Source organism: Sphaerodactylus townsendi, linkage group LG04 (assembly GCF_021028975.2).
Source record: "Sphaerodactylus townsendi isolate TG3544 linkage group LG04, MPM_Stown_v2.3, whole genome shotgun sequence".
NCBI lineage: Eukaryota > Metazoa > Chordata > Lepidosauria > Squamata > Sphaerodactylidae > Sphaerodactylus > Sphaerodactylus townsendi.
This window is the reverse complement of record NC_059428.1, coordinates 154,914,533-154,942,278: the sequence shown is the minus strand read 5'-3', so window position 1 is coordinate 154,942,278 and position 27,746 is coordinate 154,914,533. Positions and strand designations below refer to the sequence as shown.

The window sequence follows — 27,746 nt, the reverse complement described above, 5'->3', positions numbered from 1 at the left end:
AATTCTGCACGCTACTGCTGAGGAGCGGAGGAGGGGCGTAACTAAGGCAAAAATCACGTGGCAAAATCACCAATTAGTAACCCCCTCTCGGCACACACAAATAATTAGTAACCTACTCTCGGGAACCTGTGAGAACCTGCTGGATCCCACCTCTGGTGCTAGCCTCTAGAGGTGGCCAATGTATCTTCATACAGAAAGAAGTCCCAGCATTGGATGTTCACATGCTCAACCGAGCATCAGAGCCATATTTCCCCACACCCCCACCCTTCAGCGCACACGCAAAACTGCCCACTTTTGCGGCAACTTTGACGACCGGCGATTGCTATAACAACGTAGAGGATTTGATTTGTTTTCTTTTTTCACTTTAAAAGAAAAGATTTTATTTCATCAGAAAAGTACAGAATCTTAACAAAGCTTCTCAAAATTTGTTTGCATACGAAGTAATCAAGGCTGACTACCGAGACACGGCTGCCAAAAGCCACCATAGCAGTTGGGAAGCATCTATAGTCAGTACTTATTTCCAGCAAAACTACCGGCCGAAACCATTTCAGTTGTAAAAGCGTGTACATTTTTGCACTCACAATTTTAACTTCACCCCCTCACGGTCCCGACTTTTCTCTCAGCGCCAGAGTTCAATGCAGTCAACCCCACCAAAGAAACCACACGGAAGACCTGAATTTAGTTTGCGCTTTATGTTCGTCTCTCCAAATAAGGGTCTATCGACAAACTAATAATCTGGTTCCTATTTACAATATTGAACAGCAACTTCAACGAGGGCTCGGAACACAAAACGGGAGGTTAAAAGCTGAGCAGGTGACGAGATGTGTGTTGTAATTTAATAACAGACTGTGAGCAACCGATAGGCGTGTTTCGTATAATTAGACAATGGATTCGTTTTACAAAAAATCAAAACAGCACCGAGTGCCACAGATCATTTGGCTGGAAAAAGATTAGAACAAAAAACTATCAGCAAAAATATCACCTGGAGACCTGCTGGAATTCTCATTTGCAGGCGGCGTGGTACGGAAGGGTAACGAGTCAGAAGCCGGTGTGATGTGCCCGGTAGTCTAAATCTTGGAAATACAGACAAGTGTAGGATGAAGAGCCACTGCGACCAGTGCAGGGAACTACCGTAGGCCATCACCCAAACAGTGAGGGGACAGAGAAAAACCAAGGGGAGAGGAGCTCCTTCCGCTAAAATCTGTGCAAAATCTCCAGTAAATCACAAGTAACAGTAGTTATTACCGTACACACTGTGACACTTCACATTTTTAAATGCGTCGTGAGATTTCCCTGCTCTAGAGGGAATGCATTGTGTTTTCTGTACAAAGTCCTCATGCCCAGGGCTTGGATCCTTATCTGAGACTCTCCGGTTCTTCTGATTTAGTGCCGTTGTTCCGTAGAGTCTGGGCCGCTTCCCCTGTGGAGTTTTCAGCAGCTTCCTCGGCTAGGTGCACGCCCCCTTCCGGCAGCTCATGGTTCTCTTGCCCCGCAGGAGACGCGCCCGGTTGTGGCTCTCTGACCAAGTCATCAGTGTGGCTCACGGAACTGGTCTCACTGAACCCATCAGAGCCCCTCGCAGACCTTTTAAACAGCTTTTGACCTGAAATCAAAGAGTCCACAATGTAAAATGCACACCCAAGCAAATCTCTTTTTACTGTCGAAGGCTTTCATGGCCGTGAATCAACTGGCTGTTATGGGTGTTCCAGGCTGTGCAGCTGTGGTTTGGTAGTTTTAGAGCCAGAGTGGTGTAGTGTTTAAGAGCAGGTGCACTCTAATCTGGAGAAACGGGTTTGATTCCCCGCTCAGCCACTTGAGCTGTAAAGGCTTATTGGGTGAACCAGATTAGCTTGTGCACTCCAACACCTGCCAGCTGGTGACCTTGGGCTAGTCACAGTTCTTCGGAGCTCTCTCAGCCCCACCCACTTCACAGGGTCTTTGTCGTGGGGATGGGAAGGAAAGGAGACTGTAAGCCCCTTTGAGTCTCCTTATAGGAGAGAAAGGGGGGATATAAATCCAAACCCTTCTTCTTCTTGTAATGTTTTGCCCGCATCTATGGCTGGCATTTCAGAGGCATGTCACACATGCCTCTAAAGATTCCAGCTATAGTTGCGGGCAAGATGTTAGGAGCTGAAACTGGCAGACTGTGGCCACACAACTCAGAAAACCCACAAAGGACACCTTTTATTTAGCAGTTCGAGGTTTGGATCTTTTTCACATTTTAAACAGCTTACTAGTAGCCTTGGGTGTCTATTTACTTAGATGTAGCCCTTTTTCTTCCTCTCCCCTTCATTCAAAAAGCAAGACCTTTCATACTGAACACGTGGATCCAGTCGATCCAATTAACGATCACAACAAGTAGCCTTTGTACTTTAGCGCAGAAAAGACCACCCAGTTAATGTTGGCAAGATGGTACCCTAAGTCCAGCTGGCCCAGCAAGACCCACAAAAAACATATCTTGTCAGCAACCTCTCAAAAACAGGATGGATGGGAAAGATTTACCAGGGAACCTTTGCTTTGCCCGGCTGGATGTGGGAGTTGGAGGTGGGGTGACCCCTGTCCCCTGTACTTTGGACACGTAAGTGGGCTCAGTCGATTCAAGAGAACCTGTCAAAGAAAGAGAACATGCTGTCAAATCCAGGTGCCAGGCAAAATTTCTGGAGGCAGGTTTGCCTGCACACAGGGTACAGTGGAACACCTAGAGACCAGGACGAGCAGAAGTGAATCCTTTTGCCCTTGCATTTTACTTCTCTAAGCATGCATCTCTCCTCCGACGCTGCCGCACCCATCCTACTGGCGCAGGAGTTGGCCATCCTACTAGCGCAGTTGAATTCCAACCTACCTGCCGTTAAGTCAAACGTTCTTCCCTTCGTTGAAGCGTGAAACGGAGAGAACCAGTTCAGCACAGAACCCACAACCGGAATCTGCCGGAGCAGCCCCTGCGAAAAACACACGGGTAGAGGGGGAAAAATAACCCTTTAGCATCAAAACAGTTGGCACTGCGAGGCAACGGGTCCTAAAGCAATAAGTAGTCCCTTTGTAGACAGAAGGATATACTTTGCACCAAAAAACACAGGCACTGAACAAGTTATTCAAATATAGGAACAGCGAGTAAACATATGAAAATGCCACCTAGTATTAACATAAACTTTGTGGCACAAACTTTGCTAGGTAACGCCACACAGGAAAACCATGAACAGCTACCTAGATGTAGAGATGTGTGCTTGAATATTTCTGGTTCAAATGTCTAGGGCTGCCATTTTAAAGAATTTGGGTCCGCCTCCCCTTCCGTATCCTGTTAATGGGTTTCCCTAAGCAATGGGAGAGAAGGGGAGGGAGATAGCTCCCCCATTCAAATAGGATCACGCATGCAAATAGCATCGTGGTGTAGGAGGTTAAGAGCTCGTGTATCTAATCTGGAGGAATCGGGTTTGATTCCCAGCTCTGCCACCTGAGCTGTGGAGGCTTATCTGGGGAATTCAGATTAGCCTGTACACTCCCACACACGCCAGCTGGGTGACCTTGGGCTAGTCACAGCTTCTCGGAGCTCTCTCAGCCCCACCTACCTCACAGGGTGTTTGTTGTGAGGGGGGAAGGGCAAGGAGATTGTAAGCTGAGTCTCCTGCAGGAGAGAAAGGGGGGATATAAATCCAAACTCTTCTTCTTCTTCTTCTTCTTCTGGAGCCAGCAGTGGCTGCCACCCATTTCAGGGTACCACTGATACTGGTGGAGTCACTGTTATAAGCACTCTTCAGTAGAGGGGCAGGAATAAGGACGGAGCACATTGCTGAGGTCAAAGGATCCAACACTGGGGCTTGGATTCTATATACCAGGAGTCCCCAACCTTTTTGAGCCTGTGGCCACATTCAGAATTCTGACACGGCATGGTGCGGCAAAATGCCTGTCATAAGACAGCTGTTGCAGGAGGATTGCCACAGCATTAACAGTGTTGACAGCCAGCAAGGTGTAGCAGTTTGGAGCAATGGACTCTGACTGGGAGAACCAGGTTTAATTCCCCACTCCTCCACTCGAGCTGCAGATTCTTATCCGGTGAGCTGGATTTTGTTTCCCCGCTCCTTTGCGTGAAGCCTGCTGGGCGAATTGATAAAAACTATTTTGGCTCCAAGGTACTTAGAGGGCACGTTTAATGTGATAGGCCAGGTTGCAGTTTCCTGTTCAAAGTCCAAAGTTATAGTGCGTCTTTTGATACTTCCGTTATGTTTTGTATTTATGCATTTTTTTAAAAAAAAACAGCCTACAAGGGTCTGTTCCAAGATGCTGTTTATTCTTAGATCCTCACCTCTTCAAGGAGCCTTTCCTCATTCGCTTTCTGCAGCTGCACCTGAGCTTCCTGGATCCCTTTGCGCACGATTTCCGTCATGTTTTCCAACAGCTGATAAGAAAGAGGAAAGCATTGGGGAGGGGGGGTGTTAGAGCTTCGCCTGGCATTTTCATCGCAGCCCAAAAGAACCGCTTGGGTCTATCTCGATTAAAATAATGTAGTTTTTTAAAAATAACACAACATCACTGTTTGGGGAAGGGACTGGTTTTCTGATAGTTTCGATAAATGTCTGAAACTGTTTGGTACGGACTGTGACTCCCCTCTCACAGTTGTCTACTTTGCTGGTCCAAGAATCCGTTAGGTGACAGGCAACAAAAAAAGATCTTAAACTTAGACTGCTGCCAATCAGAACAGATAATACTGACCAGAGAGCCAGCGTGGTGTAGTGGTTAAGAGCATGCACTCTAATCTGGAGAACCAGGTTTAATTCCCCGATCTGCCACTTGAGCTGTGGAGGCTTATTAGCTTGTGCACTCCAACGCATGCCAGCTGGGTGACCTTGGGCTAGTCACAGTTCTTCAGATGCCTCTCAGCCCCACCCACCTCACAGGGTGTTTGTTGTGAGGGGGGAAGGGAAAGGAGATTGTAAGCCCCTTTGAATCTCCTGACAGGACAGAAAGGGGAGATATAAATCCAAACTCTTGTTCTTGGACCAATGATCGGACTCCGCATTAGACAGGGTTCAGATCTTAGACTAACAAACAGTTTTCCTTGCTCAAAGGCAGCATTGGCTTCAAATGGGTGGAAATAGCTCAAAATAACTATATAAGCCTCTGAGATATCTGAAATGGCTCTGTGGATTTCAGCCAACGCTAACCACAAAAAAGGGCAACAAATTTAAACCAAGTCCAGTGGCAACTTGGGGGTTAACAGGCTACAAAAACCATTTACAGCCAATACTAATAATGTCCTCCGCAGAATTCCACGTGTTGTTTTTGCTGTGTTAGACAAATGCAGCCAGTCTCTGGGAATAACAACTGTACTGTCCATCAGGGGTGAACAGCAATGTTAACCACAAGACAAGTTATGAGATAAGGGTGGGCAGACTGGCTTTGCTGACATGGCGGAGCTTCAGAGACAGCTTTAAATACGTACTCTGGAATTTTCTTCGATCTCTCGGCCCGTCGCTGCAATCGTCTCAACCAGCTCGGACACGTCTAGATCTTCTGTCACCATCCCGATGTATATACAGTTCTTCTCCCCTCCAAATTCAGGACCTGGGTACAGGGGGAACCATGAGTCAAAAAAATAAATAAGCCAGAAGGAGGTTTTACATCTATCGCAGAGGCTGGTTTTAAAATGGAAGGAACAACTTGAAGCCCAGCGATGGGTGTCAGGATCCCCTTAGTGGGCCTTGTGGCGGGACATTTCTCCTCTGATCTGCAGGTGTTATTTCACTGGGGCACCTGGGCATCCGTGGCTGCCCAAGGTCCCCACCTGGCACATGACACCCACCTTGCTGTTTCAGCACCTGGATGGGCTTTTCTTTCCCATTCCTGAGAGAGCCAGCGTGGTGTGGTGGCTAAGAGCAGATGCACACTAATCTGGAGAACTGGGTTTGATTCCCCGCTCTGCCACTTGAGCTGTGGAGGCTTATCTGGGGAACCAGAGTAGCTTGTGCACTCCAACACATGCCAGCTGGGTGACCTTGGGCTAGTCGCAGTTCTTTGGAGATTTCTCAGCCTCACCCACCTCACATGGTGTTTGTTGGGGGCGGGGGGAAGGGAAAGCAGTTTGTAAGTCCCTTAATGTCTCCTTCAGGAGAGAAAGGGGGGATATCAATCCAACTCTTCTTCTTCGTCTTCTTCTGAGCCTAGTTCTGCTACCACCTGCCTATGTGGGAACTGCCCACTGAGAGGACCAAGGACAGAGACTCCACTCCTCTGTGCTGAAGCCTGTTCCCTGTATCTTCCATATGTATTTGTAAAGCTGAGGTTGGAGAAGGCAAATGCCTTAGCAGACCAGGTGCTCGGGAGCAACAGCAGCAGAAGGCCACTGCTTTCACACCCTGCATGTGAGCCCCCAAAGGCACCTGGTGGGCCACTGCGAGTAGCAGAGTGCTGGACTAGATGGACTCTGGTCTGATCCAGCAGGCTCGTTCTTATGTTCTTAATTAATCTCCCCCACACCTTTACTCTGCAGAGAAAGAGAAACTTTTAAGGTGGAGGTTTTACTCTATTCAAACCTCCAACAAAAAATGCATTTTCTCTACAGGTCCCTTCACCCTGCGTGCAAACCAAGAATCGTCTTGAGCTTCTCACAACCCTGAGGAGGGACACAGATACTAAATGCAACATTCTTCAAGTTTTGCAGAGAGCGGTATTGCTGGGTGGTTGGAGATCTTATCATTTTTTTTAATGCAGAGATCTACCCGTATTGTTCCTAGACATCGCTAAGTCACCTAAAGAAAAGGACAGATCCGACTCCAGTTCGTTCAACTTTCTCAGGAGCCCCAGGGTGATCTTCTCCATTTCTTTCTCTTCCTGCTTGTCTTCGTTCTGCCCTTCATACCTTTTCAAAATCACAAGGAGAACCATGTAAATAAATACTTCTGTGAGGGGGGGAATCATAAAATCCTACTGAACACACACACACACAAAATCTTTAGTGTCTCCACTGCACACACTGCCCAAACAGTAAACTTCCACCCATCCTACACACACAACCCCCCCCCATATTTTTGAAAAGTTGAGGGAATAATTTCAGTTGCAGCTATATGTCAGATGTGAAGTCAAATCTACTGTGTAGATCAAAGTGATCCCAGAGTGGCACATATGGTCCCCTGGGCACCCACTGTGTGTTTCCTGGCTCCTGTTTGTTTCTTGACTCTTGGGGACAAAATTCAAAGCACTGTGGGAGCTAATGCTCCCCACTGCTTGGAAAAGCAGATCCCCAAAAGCAGATCCTTTGCCTCCACGGCGCAAGGGTGCTCAAGGAGATGCCAGGAAGCGACTCTGTTGTGACTGCAGCTGGCAAGTGGAAGTTACTTGGATTGAAACATGAAACCCAATTTGCTGGGTTGCTCACTAACGTTTCTCCAGATTCCAGAAGCACCCACAAGCTGCGCGAGGCGGGGGGTGGAGGGGGTGCATGTTCTGAAGCTTTCGGCATGGCACTTTGAAGAGCCCCCGGCAAGAGGCACTCACCTAAGCACTCCAAGTCCCGGCCAGCTGATATCCTCCACGTAGGACAGCCCGACCGTCCTTTTCACTTCTTGCTCAAACTCCTCTCGCAGCTGGAGCGTGCAAGTCAACACCGGGACCTTCATTTTCAAGCAGTCCACCAACTGGTCAACATCTTGCACTTCGGTTCCTAAAACTGAAGAGCCGTATCCATCAGCAGGGGCCAAGGCACGCACGCTGCTATCGACGAAAACCAGCTTTGCATTTTTCAATGCTTTTCCCTGCCTCTTCTAGGCCTCTTTGTACGGACCAGCCGTTTGAGAATCTCCTGTGCTTTTTCCTAAGAGGCAAATGCCAGCCCGTCTCTCTTAACCTCTTTTAGAAAAGCAAATAATCTGTTTCTGTAACTGTCAAATATTAGCTTTCAGCAAATGAGTTGGTTGACAGCTGAAGAGGGTGCGAACCATTAATCCATTTGAGGATCCCTCAGTTGATATGCAAAGCCAGTCAGAAAAAAAACGCTGAGGTAATCAAATATTGCTTCCCCATGACACAGTGAAAACCTATTCAGAAGTCTTCCGGTTCTCTGCATTCATATCTGATTTTTCACCGTTTGGGGACGGCACCCAAGCTTTTATATGGATCTGCACATCTGAATTTTGCATATGTAAATCTAGTCAAACCGACCACTGAGATTAGTTTCAAGGCCAGCAGCGTTTAGATCAAACAATCACACAGACATACAACAGAACAGGACATGCACATGATTTAAAAAAACAACAACACGACATGGAACAATGAAGGGAGGATTTACTAGGTCGGGAAACATACACCTGAGATCCAGTTACCTGCAGAAGTCATTAAGGGGCTGAAGCGGACGCAAGTGCCTTCATCTTCAAGTTCCACCACGTCAACTCCGCTGGCCGGCACTAACTGTGCCAGCTGATCCCCCAGCTGAAAACAGAAAGCCAGGCGTAGAGATGTTAAAATATTTTTTGTTTCAATCCTGCTCTTCTTCCCTCCTGGACCCCAAAGCAGCACATCACCCTGCACTCTTTTCCTCTCCTTTCGTCTCACAATAACAACAACCTTGCAAGGTGGTCGGGTGGAGAGACTGCAGGGGCTCAAGAGTCACCCAATGGGTTTCCAAGGTCCCCAACCTTTCTGAGCCTGCGAGCACCTTTGGAATTCTGAAACAGTGCACTTGGCGAAGCCACAAGAGGCGGAGCCAGCCACGGCTTCCCTTCAGTCACACACTGGACTGTGGTGGCAGGTGCCGCCACGGCAAAATTGTAAAAAATCTGTAGAACAAATCAAATCTCTGATGGCCAAATGAGCAGCCTTGCTGGGCAAAAGCCACAACTGCCCCCACCCATTTTGAAAAAACACAGGAAAAGGTGTCACTAGGCTCTGTGGTGCCCACAGGGATCTTGTTGGGGACCCTGTCCTAGTGCAATGGTCTACCCACTACACCACATTGGATCTCAGTGTTAAGGGGCTACCCATGGTAACTTAGAAGACGAAGAAGAAGAGTTTGGATTTATATCCCCCCTTTCTCTCCTGTAGGAAACTTTCAATTCCAAGGCTACAGACTTGTCACAATACTAAATGGATAGGACAGGATTGGCCTTTTCTACAAGCAATTCCAGAACCATCGGGATTTTGACAGACACAGATCTGGCTGGTTCTGGCCACCCGATGTTTAGTACTGCTGGAAAAGAGCAAGGAACGGCACACCTACCCATTGATTAAAAGTATCGCAAACGTATCTCTCGTTGCCGGCTATCATAGGACCCTGGCCGGCGCGTAATAGTTTATCTGGATTTTAAAAGAAGAAAAGAAACGTTTTGACTTACGACATTTTAGAGTCGACAATACAATACAAGACAAATCTTTGTAATTTCATGTTGAAACCCGGCAGCTCGGACCAACACTGATCATTAATTGTAGAAATGCCTGAATAGAAATCGGATCTTGATTTAAACCTTGTGGTCCAGATTTAAGAGAGAACAAACCATAGGACTTGCTGAGAGGGCCACTGGAACTAGAGAGCCAGTTCAATGTTCTTTCAGGTGACTGTACCACCATTACATTTAAACTGCAGGAACCAACGTTCTGCTGATCATTTTAAAATGCAATGCAGGTAATATTCCTGCGATCCAAAGGCACTGATTATTTCCATGCGATGCAGACAGAACATGCACTCAAACTGCAATAAAAATGTTCATACTAAGATAAGGCCAGGAGAGATTTTACTTTCAGCAAGTTATTTACCTAAATGTGGAAGCTCAGGGGAAAAGCGGAAGACCACCACGGGAGAGCCAAGTTCATCTTCAACCTTGGAAATGCAATTTGAAAAGAGAAAAGGGGAATGCATCAGCATTATAAGAAATACATTATAAGAAATACTGCAATACTTTGGTACATAACATTTGGTGCATAAAATCAACTTCGAAGGCTCTTGGTGAATGTTCAACTCACAATTAAGATACAATGTTCCTGTATGAGAAAAATACCTGCCACAGTAATGGCAGATAATGTTAAATGGACTGGGGTGTTATAAACTCAATCCCTGAAGTCACTAAGTGAGATAATTTAATTTGGACCTTGTTCTTAATCATTTCTTGCCAATAAAAGTGCTCAAGAAGGCTTATGGAAAATCAAAGCTGTGTAAACATTCCTTTTAAATATCAGCAAAAACAATCACAAAACATAAAGACACAACCAACTAAAAGCTTGGGTAAACGGATACAACCTGTCTCTACATTTAAAGAGACTACAGCAACATCGAACCTAATCACGTGACAGTTGAAACAGAAAATGAAACGCAGCGCTTCAAACGAAAACGCACAATCGGCTTATAAAACTTGCCACCCCGAGAGGTAACAAAAGCCTGCCGTTTTACAAAGGGATTGGATCGGTTCGTGGCTGTTGAATCCTGAGGGCTAAGCAAAGCCATCAAAATCCAGAAGCTGTATGCCACTCAGTCTGGGCAAAGAGCTGCAATGGACCTTCAGGTAAACAGGCACAATTGCTCCTTCAAATATGCTTGTCACAGATTTTACGGCCGCAATATATCTTTCTCTCGAGCACGGGCCTTTCTCTCGAGCACGGGACATCTAAAAAAGGACAAAGAGCAAACCAAACTAGCCCCTCTTTGCGCAGCCTTTACATCTGCATTGTCCGATTTCTTGTTATGCTGGAGACGGCGACAGAATACTGGGACAGAGTGACCGCAAAGGAGCCTCTCAGCAGCTGATAACTGCAGAAACAGATGCGCTAGCTCTAAGACTCACACAAACACCAACAAACGGGAAAAACTTACTGAGGTTTTAATAAAATCCTGGTTCTTCAGGTTTTCCAGTAGCCGCTGACTCTAAACGGAAACGAGAAAATTGGGAGGGAGAAAGGCACTTCGCACAAAATGCAGCGAGGAACTGCACAAACCGGGATTACGCAGGCGTGCAAAAAGAGACCGCCCTCCACCAGATACGCCCCACGCTGTCCTGGGATGGGTGTGACAACCAGAGGCATTTTATCTTATTTGTTTATTTTATTAGATGTATACTGCGCTGTGGATGCCGCAGTGTGTACTGCCAAGCAACTAACTGACAAAAATCATTTCCAAGAGATGCAATAATGGACTTTGGAAAAGGAGGGCTGATTTTCAGACCCAGCTTTTCTCAACCATGAGGAGTCTCAAAAAGACTTCCCTTCCCCCCGGCAGACACCTGGTGAGGTAAGTGGGGCTGAGAGAGTTCACAGAGAACTGTGACTGGCCCAAGTCACCCAGCAGGCTTCATACGGGAGACTGGGGGAATCGAACCCAGTTCGCCAGATTAGAATCCGCCACTCTTAACCACTACACCATGCTGGCTCTCCACACTTGATGTGAGACAAAGTCATGGAGAATAGGTTATCGATAGCAACATGGGAGGGACACACCCGGCCGTCTTCGAGTCTTTACTGTGTGCTTCTCAGGAGCGTTTGGCCAGCAATGAAGAACAGAACTAACCCACTATGCATGTTATGGCCAGCAAAGAGATATGGGAAAACAATGATACGCGTATCGTGTTTCCCCGAAAATAAAACAGTGTCTTATATTATTTTATTTATTTATTTATTTATTGTTTGGACTTTTATACCACCCAATCCCCTAGGGGCTCTGGGCGGTGTACAACATAAAATATGATTATAAATAAATTACTAAAACCTTTAAAACAGCGATAACAATAATAGAGGCGTCCGCCACCCCACCCCAATTAATTTAATTAATATTAATTTTTGCTCCCAAAGATGCGCTATGTCTTATTTTCAGGGGATGTCTTATTTTTCTGTGTTCTGTTCGTCGGGCATGCTTCCAAACAAAAACTTTGCTACATCTTACTTTCAGGGGATGCCTTATATTTCGCACTTCAGCAAAACCTCTACTACGTCTTATTTTCAAGGGATGTCTTATATTCGGGGAAACAGGGGTAGTACACTGGCCAGCCAATAATTATAATTCTTATTTCAGTTTAAATTTCCATGGGGACATTTAAGTCCTACTCATCGTAATACGCATACAAAACTTAATAAACAGTTTAGAATAGAATAGAATAGAATAGAATAGAATCTTTATTGGCCAAGTGTGATTGGACACACAAGGAATTTGTCTCCGGTGCATATGCTCTCAGTGTACATAAAAGAAAAATTTATATATCAGCTTTCAAAACACAGGACTTGCCATAATACTTCAAACCATAGCACATGCGTTTGCACATAAATCAGACTTGCAAGAGAGGTGCCAAACCAAAATCGTCCAAAATGCAAGTCCTGCGTGAGAGAAAACGGAGTCCCAGTGACGTCGCTGACAGTCTGCCAATGGGAAGCCTCCGTGGTTGCGATCCAGAGAGATATGAACACCATCAAAATCCCACGCTCCTTACCAACTGAGATGCATGTTTTATTCTCTCCACAATCCCGTCGTGTCCGAGGTATTGCAAAGACAGCCACAGAGGCAAGGCACGGAGCTTCTCTACCGCTTGGCTGGAAGTCAGACCAGCAGCCAAGGACTGGAAGCAACAACAAAAAATGATACTCAACCAACTATCAATGCTGTTATTTTAAAGCTACATACCCCAGCCTGTTGCTCAAATGAGCTCCATTTTTATCCCCCGGCCGTTTGCACCACGGTGCTCCACGTGTCAAAGGGAACCCAGAAACTCTGGCCCACGGGGCACTCCTGCATGAGCTCTAGAGAGCCAGGCCAAGCCACGTGGCCACGGTGGACCACCTTACCAAAGAGGGATCCTCGTGTCTGTACAGGGTCACGGCAGGCACTGCAGGGAGACCTAACCAAGGTCCCAGCGTCAGGGTCATGCTGTCGCATTTGGTCGCTGCCTAAAAGAAAGCAGGGAACGGTTGTTACTTTTCTTCACAACGCGACTCCAAAGGACTCAATATAGAGAAACCAGAGTATAGAAGAAAAAATTGCCTCTATTGGACTGTCAGTGGATTCACTTTGCTTATAGGAAATTAAAAGGTCAACTATTGGAAAGAGAGTTATCTACCCTAATCACCACAGCCAAGAAAACGTGCTCCCCCCTGTATTTTTCTCTCCCATTTGAACAGGGCCGCTTGGCACACTACCTGTACTGCTTAATAAACCCCGTTCAAAGGAGAGCCATACTGCTCGCCAGGTTTAATGTTATGCCTTCTGCCTTGTTGCATGGCAGATTTAATATGCAAGAAAAGGCTAAAAGATTGTGCCCATGTAACGATGGCTCAGTTGAATCTCTGGCCCACCAATTACTACACTGTCTCAGATTCAAGAAAATCAGATCCAAGTATGTGAATCTTACTCCTTTACATTTACCCCATCTCCCCGATTTAATTAGATTACACTACTTGTTGAACAACCCTGATCCTTCTCTCTGTATGATAGTGGCAGACTTTCTTCTGGAAATTACCAAACGCCAGTAGATTTCCTTCGACCTAACATTTATTTCCTGTTTTGTATATGCTTTTTAATCCGTTTTTTATTATTGTTGTACTGTTGTCTATGCCAATAAAGGCTTGCTTCATTAAAATGACTCAATATAGAAAACGAGCTTGTGAATGGAGATCTGGGCCTTTCCCTACGGAGGCCCTTGGCAGAGGAAAGGCAGACACCAGTCACAAAAAGGATACAGATAAAAGAGATGCAGAGATTCGTTTTTATTTCACAATACCAGCTTCATGATGGAGAGCCAACAAGGCTCAGTGGGTGAAGTGTTAGGGTGAGGATCCGAGAGACCCCGGTTCAAGCCCCGCTCGGCATGGAAGCTCGCTGTGTACAAAGCTCCCAGCTTTGAGTATGGTAGTACTTGAGCCTGAATATCTTTAATGTGAATTCCTTTGATTAGCACACTACCAGCTTCTGAGTAGATTCTCCAGTTTTACAAGGGTCGTTCATCCCACTGACATTCCCCGAGATTATTTTTCAGAATACCCTTTCTTTAGTGACTTTGGATTTGAAATTTCGCTGAACTAATTTAGAAGCCATCCCTCTCTGATCTTGAAAATCCCCGTTTCCAAAAGCTTTTCCCAACACAGAATGATCCTTCACATTCAAATAGCTGCTTAAATGGTATCCTCCACTTACATCGGCTCGTACGATTTCTAAGTCGTTCAGTAGCAAATTTTAGCTCACGGAAGTTTTGCAATGTATCCAGGGACATATTTCCCCTTTTACATTTAACGTGTGCCAAGTAGTTTATTTGGGGCTGCCAATAACACCCAGCCTTTAATCCGCAAACATGCAAAATGAACAATATCCCTCTGAAATATTTTCTTGCAGCTTTAAGGGCTCCAGAAAAGCTCTGACGCCCAAACCCCTCCTATCTGCAGAAGGCTACTTCCATTCTTGTCACAGCACAATGAGATGGCCTGTGAAATTTGGATGAATGTGAAAACTAGGCAAGAACTGCAAAATATAAACGGAGAGACTGAAGGACAGAAGCTCACGGGGCCTTCTTTTTCCCGTTATCTTGGAGATGCAAGTGCACGTTGCAAGAGGTTAGCCTCGGCCTTTATAAAGCAACGTAAGAAGCATCATTAAAAAGATCCCCCTCAACTCACCAGAACCGATGAAGAGACATAACCTAAGGCCAACGTAGCCAAATTCACCCTGCGGGAGGAAAAAAATAATTAAAAAGAACATATTTAGCCCAAATCAAACGTTAACAGTCTTCCTTCCGCTAGAAGGGTTCTCATTTTTGCTTGAGAACAGCATGTTAAATATTTTAGAACTCTATATCAGAGAAGCCTTTGACCAGGGCAGGGGGCTCACAGGTATATCACACATGCTCTGGAAACTTGTTATTATAGTCTTTCTCTCTTGCCGTTAAGTTACAGTCGACTTATGATTACACCATGAGGTTTTCGAGGCAAAGTATGTTCAGAGATGGTTTGCCATTCCCTGCCTCTGTGTAACGACCTTCGACTTCTTTGGTGGTCTCCCATCCAAGCACTAACCAGGGGAAACAAATCCACTAACCGGTGGGGAAACAAATCCAGCTCACCAGATAAGAGTCCACCGCTCATGTGGAAGAGTGGGGAATCAAACCCAGTTCTCCAGTTTAGACTCTACTGCTCTTTATCACTAAACCACACTTTGCACGTCTGAATCCTTCTCCATCCTTCTTTTAGGAGCAGTGCCCAGGGGAGTGGAATTGACACCAATATGTGCCTCAGATCCACAAGACATACTAAGGTTTTCTGTCTGTTTCTTCTTCAACAGCTTCCCACACCTAGTCTCCTTCATAAGGTGCTCGGGAACAGCAGCAGCAGGTCATTGCTTTCACCTCCTGCCTGTGAGCTCCCCAAGGCACCTGGTGGGCCACTGCAAGTAGCAGAGTGCTGGACTGGATGGACTCTGGTCTGATCCAGCAGGCTCTTTCTTATGTTCTTAAGGCCATTGCTTTCACCTCCTGCCTGTGAGCTCCCCCAGGCACCTGGTGGGCCACTGCGAGTAGCAGAGTGCTGGACTAGATGGACTGTGGTCTGATCCAGCAGGCTTTTTCTTGTGTTCTTAAAGTCATTGCTTTCACTTCCTGCATGTGAGCTCCCAAAGGCACCTGATGGGCCACTGCGAGTAGCAGAGCGCTGGACTAGATGGACTCTGGTCTGATCCAGCAGGCTCTTTCTTATGTTTTTTATAAAAGCATTTCAATTTAGAAGGTTTTTTTTAAAGTCAGTTTGAAGCTTAGGGGGAGCAGCTGAAGGAATGTTAAGACGGGACAGGAAGGCTCCTGCCTGCATTTTTTTACCCCTGTGGAAAGGCTGGTGCATCTCATGATGTAGACGAACGTGAAATGAAAAACGGTTCTAATCCCAACTAGTGAGTCATACATACCCTTCGACGTGGAGCCACATGCCGTGCTGTTCACAGAGTTCTTTCAAACGCCCAAGTTTGTCGGTATGCCCTGCTCCTGGCGTGCCTGCAATGAAGGAGCGGGGAGATAAATAAACCTGTGTCTAAAAGGACTGGCCACTGATGGCCGCAACCGCTCAAAACAAAGTCCTCCTAGAATTGTTATGAGAATCCTGGGCTCTTCCAAACCAGGTTTTTGTCCGGGCTTGGTTTCTCAACTTGCATCAGTTTAGCATGCTGTTGTGCGTAAGGGGAAAAGTTGTGCTGCATCAAAAAAGGACACACACACACAGCCCATTCTCAGAGTAACAATTTAACCTTGGATATAACGGTGCAGATCTCAAACTTTTCCTGGCCTTTTCCGCACAAGCCCCCGAAAACGTTTTGCAAACATTTTCAAACATTGAAATTCACAAGCACATGGACAACTTCAACCAGAAGGAAGAAACCATGAAAATGAACAGAATTTGGCTGCCAGTGTTGAAAAACTCTAGAATCAAGACAGTGACAAATCAGCTCCACACAAACACAGGACAACAACTATAGACAATATCAATCAACGGAAACAAAGGCCAGGATACTTCTATTCAGATCCATTCACCTAATGACCTTGCTATCTTCACTGTTACTCCCAGGCTACAGACTTCTTTGTGACTCACATACCAGGCTACTCTATTCAGAGGGCCTCACCTTTTGACCTCACAGTATATATACTCCACTTGCTTTCCATTCCTACTATCAGATCCTCTGAAGATGCCAGCCACAGATGCAGGCGAAACGTCAGGAGAGAATGCTGCTAGAACACGGCCATACAGCCCGGAAACCACACAGCATCCCATTTTTCAAACAACCCCATGTGACTGCTCCCCTTCAAAATCCACAGGTGGGACGTTCCCCTCACATTCGCAGATGGATGTGCTCACTGGGTTGGACAGGAAGGGGGACCTTGACACCCTGAAAGCCAGTCTAGGATTGATGTTGGAAGGCTGCCCTGATGCCGTAAGAAGGAGGGCAGGCTGCAAATTGAATAAAATTAAAATATTAAAAAAATAATTAGTGTTGCGATTAGGGCAGCAGAGCCCAACTTTTTTGAGCCTGCGGGTGCCTTTGGAATACCAGCACAGGGTGCTGGGCCGAATCTGCTGCGGGAGGCAAAGCCATGCACACACGCCCAGAGGAAGTCCAAGTGTAGGTCGAGTACCTGGGAGACCCAGGTTTGAATCCTCCCTACCCTGCCACGGAAGTTCATTGAATTATTGTTTTCATGTTGCTGGTCTATGACTGTAACTAAAATACAAAACGTCAGTACTGTTGACATGCCAGCAGCTTGCCATGAGAGTGAAAACTCAGCCCAAGCAAAACAACTTGGAGTGTCACATGGAAAGAGCTGCTAATTTCAAGGCTGTGGGGGAGAAGGGGAGGGCATGGGAGGAAAACAGCCCATCAGAAACTGCTAAAAGCACCTACCAGCATTGGCCACAAGCAAGATGGGCAGCTTTCCAGCCTCAGCGTCGTCTTTAATCAGCCTATCCAGAAAAGCGACATCCTATCACCAATAGGGAGAAAAGGAAAAGAATACGTTCTTTATGCACAGTGGTGGGATTCAAATAATTTAACAACTGGTTCCGGTGGTGGGATTCAAATAATTTAACAACTGGTTGTTTACAAGCACCATTTTAACAACCGGTTCTAGCAAAGTGGCGCAAACCTGCTGAATCCCACCACTGAGAACAATCGAGGCAATGTGCTGCTGTTTTGGTGATACTTACCATCTGATGCTGAGACCCGAACATAGTATTGCACGGCACCCGGCACAAGCAGGAAAGGGGCAATCCGAGCTATAAGGAGAAACAGATGGAAAAAGGGACTCAGGAAACCGGGTTTGTGTTTATATGACGCGAAACCCTAAGGGAAAACTCTTGACATTTGGCACTACCTGGTTGCAAAGCGACTGGCCCAGTCCCTCTCTGGCGGCAGAACTGATGTAGATCATCGGCAGCTTGCTACACAGCACGTTGAAACCTTCAGCTGTGTAGTCTTCGTAGCGAGAATGGATCACGAGCCGGCAGACTTTCAAGAGGCCCTCCCGACGGTCTTCGTGGAAGTACGCCGACCCATTTTCAAACCTGTTCGGAGAAATTATTAAGTAAACGCGAGCTCACAAGGGGGAAAAAAGGGGTCGGTTCGTTAAAACCACACCCAATCTGGGTTTTCAGTTCAGAAAAGTCATTTGCACCTAAAAAAATTCACACTTTAAGGCTGTCTAATACAAATATTATGTGGGGAAAATTGCTCTTCTTCCAATTCACATAGAAAAAAACGGATCACAGGAAAATTAAACGGCTTGTTCAAGACCAGATCTTCGTTTTTTCTCCCCCACCCTGGCAATAATTGCAAGCACAGACACGAATGGCCCGGGCTAGCCGGATCGTATCAGATTTCAGAAGCTAAGCAGGGTCAGTCCCGGTCAGTACTTGGGTGGGAGACCTCCGAGGAAGTCCAGGGTTTCTACACAGAGGCCAGTAACGGCAAACCATCTCTGAATGTCTCTTGCGTTGAAAACCCTACTGGGTTGCCAAAAGTCGGCTGTGATTTGACAGCGCTCTGCACACATACAATTATTACAAATGCCACCTACAGCTTAAGCGGTTCCAGTTTTCAGAATGTGAACTTTAAACCAAAAGCAACATTCTTCCTTAGTGCCAAGCAATCAAGGGCTAAATTGCCCCTCCCTGTCTGGACAAGGATTCCAATCTATCCCCCTTTTCTAGAGAGAAAGGGCCCCTCTTGGGCAACAAGCAATATGTGCTCAAGCGAAAAAGGTATTGCATTCTCTCTCCAGTGCGGGGACTGGAGGGGCACATTACCTGGCCAAATTTGTGTGTCCAAACCATTTTTGATAGAAATAATGTGGGCTGGGGATGTTAATAGAAGAGAATATGGGCACAGAAGTGCTGGAAATGGAGGGCTGGGAATCCAGTTTCCCCCACCTAATGTGTAGCTCTGCACTGAAAAGAAGCTCAGGAATTAGATCCAGCAAGATCACATGTCTCTGCCTCCCTTCCTGGCAGCTTCAAGGTCACAAATGGGAAGACACAGAAAAGGTGGCTTTTGAGCAACTCTCAGGGAGTGTCGGTTTAGGAAAGAACGCCTTTTGATAGATTGATGAAGTTCTCCACAAAGGAAGCCTGCGGCAACAAGCACAAAATTGTCAGATTTTAGAAAGAACTACGGAGACTCAGCCTCTCTCTTTTTACGATTCCGGTTAGGATGATTCCAAGATTCCCCGGGTGGGTTCTGTCAGGACCAGGTGCTCCAACGGCACATGATCCTTTGGTCCCGGGCTGTGGTTGGTCATCCCTTTCGATGTGAACAGAACCCGTACCCAGAGGAGGAGCGGAAACTGCGACTGTCTGTTCCTTCGAACTTGTTGGGTGAATTTCAGACAGCGTTCGCCAGCCTAGGTTTTACATTTGGTGATTACGGCTCTTCCTCAAATGCAAAAGATAATAAACAGAGAGGAAAAGAGAGGATGTTTACATCTAAATTGGAACTTGGCAAGTCTCCGGATTTGTTCTGCAAAGCCGATCAGCATGGCACACAGAGTAAATGAAGTCGAAACCATGTTGTTATGTATGGAGAGAGAGAGGCACAGAGAAGTACTCCTATATATATAAAAAGAAGCGTTCTTTTTTTCCTTAATGAATGGCGCATAATTGTTAAGAACCTTCTTTCCGAGGAACAGGCATGCGGCAAACAAGGTTCTTCCTGTATCATCTGCTCCTCACTTTAAAAACTGTCCCAATAAACCATGCTGTGGCTTCAATTAAACCGCAAGGAGCTTTTCTCTCCCCTCACCACAGAGACAGCCAACAGAGGTCAGTCCAAATGCAAACTGTAACACACAAACCTGAAGAGCCGGCAGAGCCAGAGGGTTGTATCGGAAAGGATTCTGGTGGTCAGTTTCCTTAGTCTCTCTCTGTCCAGCACGGAAATATACGCAGCCAGGCTGTGTCCTAGCAACGCCATGTGGCCCTGCTCGCCCACATTTTGCAGTCTACAAAATCAGACAGAAGTTAGCATTGCCACTGTTATACAAACTAGTGTGTCCCATTGTTGAAGAAGAAGAATGAACAGAAAAATGAGTGAAGACCAGCTGCCAGCAAGGGTCAAGTGAAATCTATCTGTTCAGCACCAACCCCTTGCTGACTTGTCTCTCTGTTGTTGTTGTTTTTAAAACCCCAATTGCTTTTATTAGGTTTTCAAAACAGACAATAAAAATATTTCATTCAGGGGGCGAACATGACCACATCCAGACTGTTTTAATATACAATGTATTATTTAATTGCAGTTATTAAAAATAATTTTGTTAGCGGCTTTGCCACATTCTGTGAAAACTGGGACACAAAGTGTCGGACAGCGCAATCCAGATTGGGGAGAGGGGGAAAGCCTTCTACAGCAGTGCAGCAACCAGCAAGGGGGAAAAATTCCACTGCAACCCAGACCACTCCATTGAGAAAAGCAACATATGCCACGTGTATCCGTGGTGTAACTTACAGGCCCACGCTGGGGCTGTTCCCAGGCTGAAAGACCAGTGGAAGCCGACTGCTATCAGCTGCACCCTGGGAACGTCCCTAGGCTGCCCCAGCCATGCCAGAATTTACTTTTACACTAACACAGCTTTGAAGGCCAAGGCCTTTTCTGGGTCGGGAGCTGCAGAGCTCCGCAGCACCCTCCTGTTGCCCTATTTCCCCTTCCCACCGCCTTAGGTGCACAAGTCTGTCGGCGTGAGCACGTGCCGATTCCAGGTGTCCTGCACTTCCCCCGCTTGGATTGGGCTGTAAGTGAGTAAAAACTCAAGAGACAATTTTTTGACAGAGCCCCTGAAGATTACCTGTAAGACTGCAGAGATTCCTCCTCTTCGTCCCCGTGCATAAGATTCTGCACTAGCTGGAGAATGCTCACCATATCTTGCCCGCTATGGAAAGAAAACAAGGTGTTCATCCTACAAGTTTACTAGGCAAGTCAAGAGTTATGTCTTACACAGATTAAGATGGCGTAAATAGAGCAGATCGATGACAATACAATGAAGAAGGGAAGTATCAATTTCAAATATAAACATATACATTCTATAGTGCACATTTTAGAAAGACGTTTTTGTTAACAAGGACATAACATTTTTATTATTTGGGACTGTATGGCAGGACAGCCAGCATGGGGTAGTGGTTAAGGTGTCGGTCAAGGATCTGGGAAATCCAGGTTCGAATCCCCACTCTGCCATGGAGGCTTGCTGGGTGACCTCTGGCCAGCCACACACTCTCAGCTCCAACCCTGCCTAGTATTTGGATGGGAGGCTTTGAAGGAATACCAGGGGTGTGATGAAGAGGCAGGCAATGGCAAACCACCTCTGAAGTGGACAAGGCAATGGCAAACCACCCCATAAACATTGTCTGCCTAGTAAATGCTGTGATGTGATGTCACCCCACGGGTCAATAATCCGGTGCTTGCTCAGGGTTCACAGACACACTGATATCACATCTTGTTTAACACTCAGATCTGGAAAGGCCAGGAGTGAAACTCTGTCACCAGCAATCCACAAAGACCCTGTCGCAAAATTAAATCCCCCCCCCCCCCCACACACACCCTGAGATCTAATTCTGATTTCCTGCAGCCACCGCCCTGGTAGAAGAACTTTAAAAGATGCAAGAAAAAAAACCTCACGACCATTTATTGGTTAAAATAAGAAGCAATGATTTTTTTAAAAAAATCTGTCTACAACAGTGGTGGCGAACCTATGGCACGGGTGCCAGAGGTAGCACTCAGAGCCCTCTCTGTGGGCACGTGGGCACAGACCTCTTCATGTGATAATAGTGCAATTATTTCAGGGAGATTATTAGCACTAAACCTAAGACCTAGTTTTGGGGAAGCAGTGTAGGTAACCCTGTTAAGCGCTGTTAAACCCAACTGATTTTCATGAGAAGAACTAAAGCGTGATCCTTTACCTGGGAGTAAGCTCGGTTGCTGGCAATGGGGCTTGCTTCTGAGTAAACCCTCCTAGGGTCGTGATTCACCCATTCAAAGTGTTGCACAGTTGCTTCAAAGCAAAGCCACTGACTACTACCAAGCTTACTCCCGAGTAACACGTGCCTTGGAGCCAACCGTTTTTCCTATACTAAAATTTCAGTATTCAGGTTAAATTGCCATGTTGGCACTTTGCGATAAATAAGTGGGTTTTGGGTTGCAGTTTGGGCACTCAGTCTCAAAAAGATTCGCCATCACTGGTCTACAAGGTTACTTACCTTCCTTGAAGTGGGCCAGGAATATCTTTCCTTGTATACTTCTTCTCATTTTCTTCCTCAGCTTTCCTAGTTGTAACACACAATATTATGAGTCGCTTGGATTCTGCTCCCTTCCCCCATGCCACCACCCCATAATGCTGTTGCCAAGCACCGTAACTTCATTATCTCCCCCAGTGGAATTATTCGCAGTCACTTATGTACACGAAACCCTGACGTGAATGGCTCAGACCGGCCTGGTCTCTTCAGGTCTCAGAAGCTAAGGAGGGCCAGCCCTGGTTGGGACTTGGATGGGAGACCGCCAAGGAAGTCCAGGGTTGTTGGGCAGAGCAAATGGCAAACCACCTCTGTTGGTCTCTTGCCTTGAAAACTCTTTAAGGTTACAATAAGTTGACCCGATTGTGTTGCCCTAGTTTAGGTCTAATCAACCCCTTCGTGATACCAGTATGCAGGCTGGGGGTCGCTGTTTGCATGGATCGGCCCAGGCCTATCCGAGAGAGGACACGGTTTTAAAAGATAAAGCAGGCCTCACACCTAGCTGGCCTGTTCTTATTTAGATGAAGCGTGCCATTGGCCACAGGAAACTTGATGCTAGTTATAATTAAGTCTAGATCAAGACAGGAATCAAAAACTGTCATTCTGGGGTGCTGTGTGGTTTCCGGGCTGTATGGCCGTGTTCTAGCAGCATTCTCTCCTGACGTTTCGCCTGCATCTGTGGCTGGCATCTTCAGAGGATCAGATGCCAGCCACAGATGCAGGCGAAACGTCAGGAGAAAATGCTGCTAGAACACGGCCATACAGCCCGGAAAACACACAGCACCCCAGTGATTCCGGCCGTGAAAGCCTTCGACAATAAACTGTCATTCTGTTCGAGCAAAATAACGTTACTCTCAACAGTAGCCTGTCCCATATCAAGTAGGAAGTTATCCTCAACACTCCTGGACTGTTCTTGAAGGCGATCATTGCCACGTACCTCTGACTGTCTTCCAGCATCTTCATGGCCTCGTTGAGATTCTTCCCCATTTCCGCTAAGGTCGGGTCAACCATCTGTGATTTCGAAAATGAGATACTCATGTTAGCCTTACAAACTGCCGCTCTTTGTACACCCAAAAACCTCAGCATCTCTGAAGCAAAGTCCACAGCGTCCGTTGCTGACATGATCTGAGAAGTCTCTCGATATTTCCGAAAGGGTTTGTCATTTGACTCCAGAGACGTGCTTTAATTAATGCCAGAATTGGGTGCTTAGAATGTTTCACTGGAGGGAGCACCCCAAAATGTGATTGGCCGTTTGGAATTCAAGAGGCTCAGCCAGTTCTGCCATCTCACTCCCTGGCAGGCCGGAACCAAAAGATTAGTCTTCTGGTATGAGTGAAAGATTGTGATTCGCTGCTCAATACTTCACTGATAAATACCGTTTTTTTAAAAAGAAGCATTTTGCCTGTCTGTAGAACTGGGCAGGTGCTCAAGTTCTTTGAAAAACAGCAGCTTCGCAGTGAACAGCCTCGGGAGGGAAGCAGGTGTCAGCTCAAGCAAACAAAAAATAAAGAACAGAAACATATGACATACGGGAATTCGCTGTTTGCACTGCTGGTTTTCCACGGTTAGGATTTTTTTTCTCAAATGGAAGAACATCCAATAATATGACCTCCTGTTTGCAGTCGTAAACAGTACAGTACAGTTTTACTACTTCAATAACTATCCGGAAGGTCAAAGTCTAAAGTAATAGTGTTATTGTCCACACCAGAGCTTTTACCAAGTGTCAAAATGCTTTGCAGAGGCACCTTCGGTATATTATACTCAGGCGCGCCATTTCACCTTGAAAGAACGATAAAATCCACCCACGCAGTAAGTCAAACGTGTACAATGTTTTCTCCAATCCAAGTTTGGAACAATATATTGAATAAAGTCACTGAGAGTTTTCTAGGGGTGGTCATTGCTTCAGGGGGAAAAAACCACCGTAATTCTTGGAGCTAAATATGATTTCAATAATATCCCCACACAAAAGAAGTCTATCTGAAACAGGACTCTTCCGTGTAATTTCTCCCATCTGAATTTTCTGAACTTAGAAAGAATATTGATATGAATAAAAAGAAGAAGAAGAGTTGGATTTATATCCCCCCTTTCTCTCCTGTAAGAAGACTCAAAGGGGCTTACAAATTCCTTTCCCTTCCCCTCTCACAACAAACACCCTATGAGGTGGGTGGGGCTGAGAGAGCTCTGAAGAACTGTGACTAGCCCAAGGTCACCCAGCTGGCATGTGTCAGAGTGCATAAACTAATCTAGATCGCCAGATAAGCCTCCACAGCTCAAGTGGCAGAGCGGGGAATCAAACCCAGTTCTCCAGATTAGAGTGCACCTGATCTTAAACACTACGCCACTTCTGCTCCTTTGATACCTTAGAGTGCACCTTTGATGCCATAGAGTACATCTTCCAAAGAACAAAGGAAACAGTTGTAAGTTCTATTAGACCACCGGTCCTGGCATTGTCTGCTCTGTCTCACTGCAGCTGTTCAAGGTCTGACGCGAGAATCCTGCTTTGCTTTCCGTAGGGAGCGTCAGGGATTTTTATGCCCATCAGTCCACACAGCTATAAAGCCAAAGCTGATGAATGTCAAAGACTACCTGACCACTAAGTCAAAGCACTGGTTCCATGTGCTCAATGTAAGGTTGCCAACCTTTAGGCACGGCCTGGAGATGTCCTGCTATTACAAGTGATCTGCAGGTGACAGAGATCAGCTGCCCCCGGAGAAAATAGCTGCTTTGGAGGATATGCTCTGTGGCAAGAATCCCCAACCTTTCTGAGCATCAGGGCACCTTTGGAAGTCTGACACAGTGGGGAAGGCACGACCACAAAACGGCCACCACAGAAGGCGAAGACGACGGCCAAACGGTTGTCCCAGCCTACCTTCAGTCACACAGTGAAGATTCTTGTGCTGCCAATGAAGCAACATTTATTTTTAAAAATCTGCACGGCCAGTCAAATTGCTAGGGGCCCAACAGAAGGTTTGCTGGGCAAAAGTCTCCCTTTGGCCCCACCTACGTTCTGCAAACACTTGCTGGGTGGGACGTCAGTGGGGTTTAGTGCCACAGGGTGCACCTTTCAAAGCACCTATTTTCTCTCGGTGAAGTCATCTCTGTTGCCTGGAGATCGGCTGTAATGGCGGGAGATCTCCAGCCATCCCCTGGAAGTTGGCAACTCTACACTGGTGACTTCTGATCAAAGGTATTGTACCCTCCTGTGGTCCCTCCCCTTTCTAAACCCCGCCCTCCCCCAGTCTACGCCCACCAAATCTCCAGGGGATTTCCCCAACCAGAGCAGGTACCCGGAACTCAGCTCTTCTTATCCGCCTCTCATGTTTGCTCGGCCTTTCCTCCAAAAAGCTCAGAACTGGGTATGCGGCTCTTCCTTCCCTGGTGTTATCCTGTTTCGACAGGCTAAGCTCAGGGAGAATGACTGACGCACAGTCGCACAATGGGATTTGTGGCTGAGAAGGGGATTCCATCATGCGCACGTTTATCTGACACCCTGATCTCTAAACTACACCGGCTCTGACTGACGTGACCGGACCGGCCTTTCCCAGTCCTGCGGCCAGAAATTCTCAGAGTGGAAACATCAGAGGTTTTGAATCTGGGACTCCGAAGCACTGGCAGCTCCGCAAGCGGATGCTCTATCATTTTGGAAGCATCTTCACTGTTTGTTTTTTTAAAAATTAGGTTTCATTTATAGAAGAAGAAGAAGTGTTTGGATTTATATCCCCCACTTTCTCTCCTGTAGGAGACTCAAAGGGGCTTATAATCTCCTTGCCCTTCCCCCCTCACAACAAACACCTTGTGAGGTGGGTGGGGCTGAAAGACCTCCGAAAAGCTGTGACTAGCCCAAGGTCACCCAGCTGGCGTGTGTGGGAGTGCACAGGCTAATCTGAATTCCCCAGATAAGCCTCCACAGCTCAGGCGGCAGAGCGGGGAATCAAACCCGGTTCCTCCAGATTAGATACACGAGCTCTTAACCTCCTACACCACTGCTGCTTATAGCCCGCCTTTCTCTCAAATGGGGACCCAAAGCGGCTGACAACCCTCCCCTCTCCTCCCTTTTCTCCTCACGACAACCTTGTGATATAGGCCCCTCTGAGAATATGCAACTGGCCCAAAGTCACCTGGGAAGCTTCTATGCCAGGGCAGGGATTCAAACCTGGTTCTCCCAATTCCTAGTCTTACACTTTAACCGCTTCATCACACAGCAAACCCCTACAGTCCAACCTACCTATCTAATGCATGCCCACTATCCAGAGCAGCTTGGAGCTCTGCGCGTACATTAAAAACCATAATAAATGACACATGACGATACTCACATTTAATAGATTACTAAATTGCTTAAGTCTGAGGATGCCAGTCTCTCTGGGGGACTGAGGGATCCTCCAGAATTACAGCACATCTCCAAACTACAGAGATCAGTTTTCCTTCAGAAAATGGTGGCTTTGGAGGGTGGGCTCTGTGGCATTGTACCCCACTGAGGGGTCCTCCCCAGGCTCCATCCCCAAATCTCCAGGTACAGATGCCAGCCTCCAGGGGAGACCTGGAGATCCTCTGGAATGACCGCTCATCTCCAGATGAGGTTAGTTCCCTTTGAGAAAATGGATGCTTTGGAGGGTGGGATCTAGGGCACTGTGCCCCACTGAGATCCCCTGTCCTCCCCAGGCTCCGTCCCCAAATCTCCAAGAGATTCCCAACCTGGATCTAGCAACCCTATGCCCCACCCCACCCCACCCCTCTGCTGCTGGTGGCTGGGGAAACCTGGCAACCCCAATACTCCCTAGACCAGGGGTAGGGAACCTGCGGCTCTCCAGATGTTCAAGAACTACAATTCCCATCAGCCCCTACCAGCATGGCCAATTGGCCATGCTGACAGAAAAACTGATGGGGAATTGGATTCCTGAACATCTGCAATGGGACCCACCCTAGGCTGTAATGTGGTCCTTCATGCACACCACTTTGGCTGCAGTCCCCTTCCCCCTAGGGGGAAAAATGACAAATCTGAAATGAAAACGAGTCGTTGCCCTCCCCCCCCCCGATTAAAAAAGACATCCCACAATTGCTGAACATCCCTTATGATCCCTTACCTCACACAAGACAGACCCCCCCCCCTTTATAACAGGGATTGCCACCTCCAGGTTGGGAAATACCTGGAGATTTGGGGGGTTGGAGCCTGAGGGGGGCGGGTTTCGGGAGGGGCTTCTGTAGGGTATAACGCCATAAAGCCCACCTTCCAACTCGGCCCTTGGAGCGGGTCTCTGCCCCTTGCAGGCTCTCCAGCCGGCCCCTGGAGCTTGGCAACCCAACTCTGACCCCCCTCAGAGCTAGCGCCGACCTTCTCCAAGGAGCTCTCCATGGTCGCCGGTTCCGCAGGCGGCAGCGGGGGAAGCTCCGGGCGGCCCTCCTTCTCCTCCGGGCGCTTCCGCCTTCGCCTCCGCCGGCTCCACGCTGGCAGCGCTGACGAAGCGCCCGGCGGCCGGAGGGGGCGTTGCGCGCTCACCTACCAGGCTGGGCGGGCAAGCGCTGCCTTCCCGGCTTCCGTAGCGCGGCCTTCCCGGTTC

The 27,746-nt window shown here is 47.0% G+C and overlaps 1 protein-coding gene across 2 annotated transcripts; it reads right to left on the bottom strand.

The window, feature by feature from the left end:
* Nucleotides 1-354: 354 nt before the first annotated feature.
* Nucleotides 355-27,746, bottom strand: PDXDC1 (pyridoxal dependent decarboxylase domain containing 1). Of its 2 annotated transcripts, none has more exons than XM_048494349.1 (23): nt 27,416-27,746; nt 23,129-23,202; nt 22,159-22,224; nt 20,754-20,837; nt 19,770-19,916; nt 17,796-17,985; nt 17,629-17,697; nt 17,327-17,405; nt 15,842-15,926; nt 14,566-14,614; nt 12,745-12,846; nt 12,393-12,518; nt 10,790-10,840; nt 9,739-9,802; nt 9,206-9,282; nt 8,313-8,418; nt 7,489-7,660; nt 6,744-6,853; nt 5,438-5,559; nt 4,301-4,393; nt 2,843-2,939; nt 2,503-2,607; nt 355-1,603 (listed from the first exon to the last, which is right to left on the bottom strand). In XM_048494349.1, exons 1-23 carry the CDS (start codon nt 27,539-27,541, stop codon nt 1,356-1,358), a joined length of 2,442 nt encoding a protein of 813 aa, XP_048350306.1. In that variant the 5' UTR covers nt 27,542-27,746; the 3' UTR covers nt 355-1,355. The 2 variants fall into 2 exon arrangements, with proteins under 2 accessions (XP_048350306.1, XP_048350307.1); XM_048494350.1 differs by having other exon boundaries at nt 27,521-27,739.

Bases quoted from the DNA above. Each gene is read 5' to 3' on its own strand.
- PDXDC1 (XM_048494349.1), bottom strand. From the start codon at position 27,541: ATGGAGAGCTCCTTGGAGAAGGTCGGCGCTAGCTCTGAGGGGGGTCAG. The intron at 12,847-14,565 runs GTGAGTTGAGGG...GCTTTCTTTTAG, and splicing joins ATGTCTCTTCATCGGTTCTG to GCAGCGACCAAATGCGACAG. The intron at 2,608-2,842 runs GTAGGTTGGAAT...TTTCTTTGACAG, and splicing joins AACGTTTGACTTAACGGCAG to GTTCTCTTGAATCGACTGAG.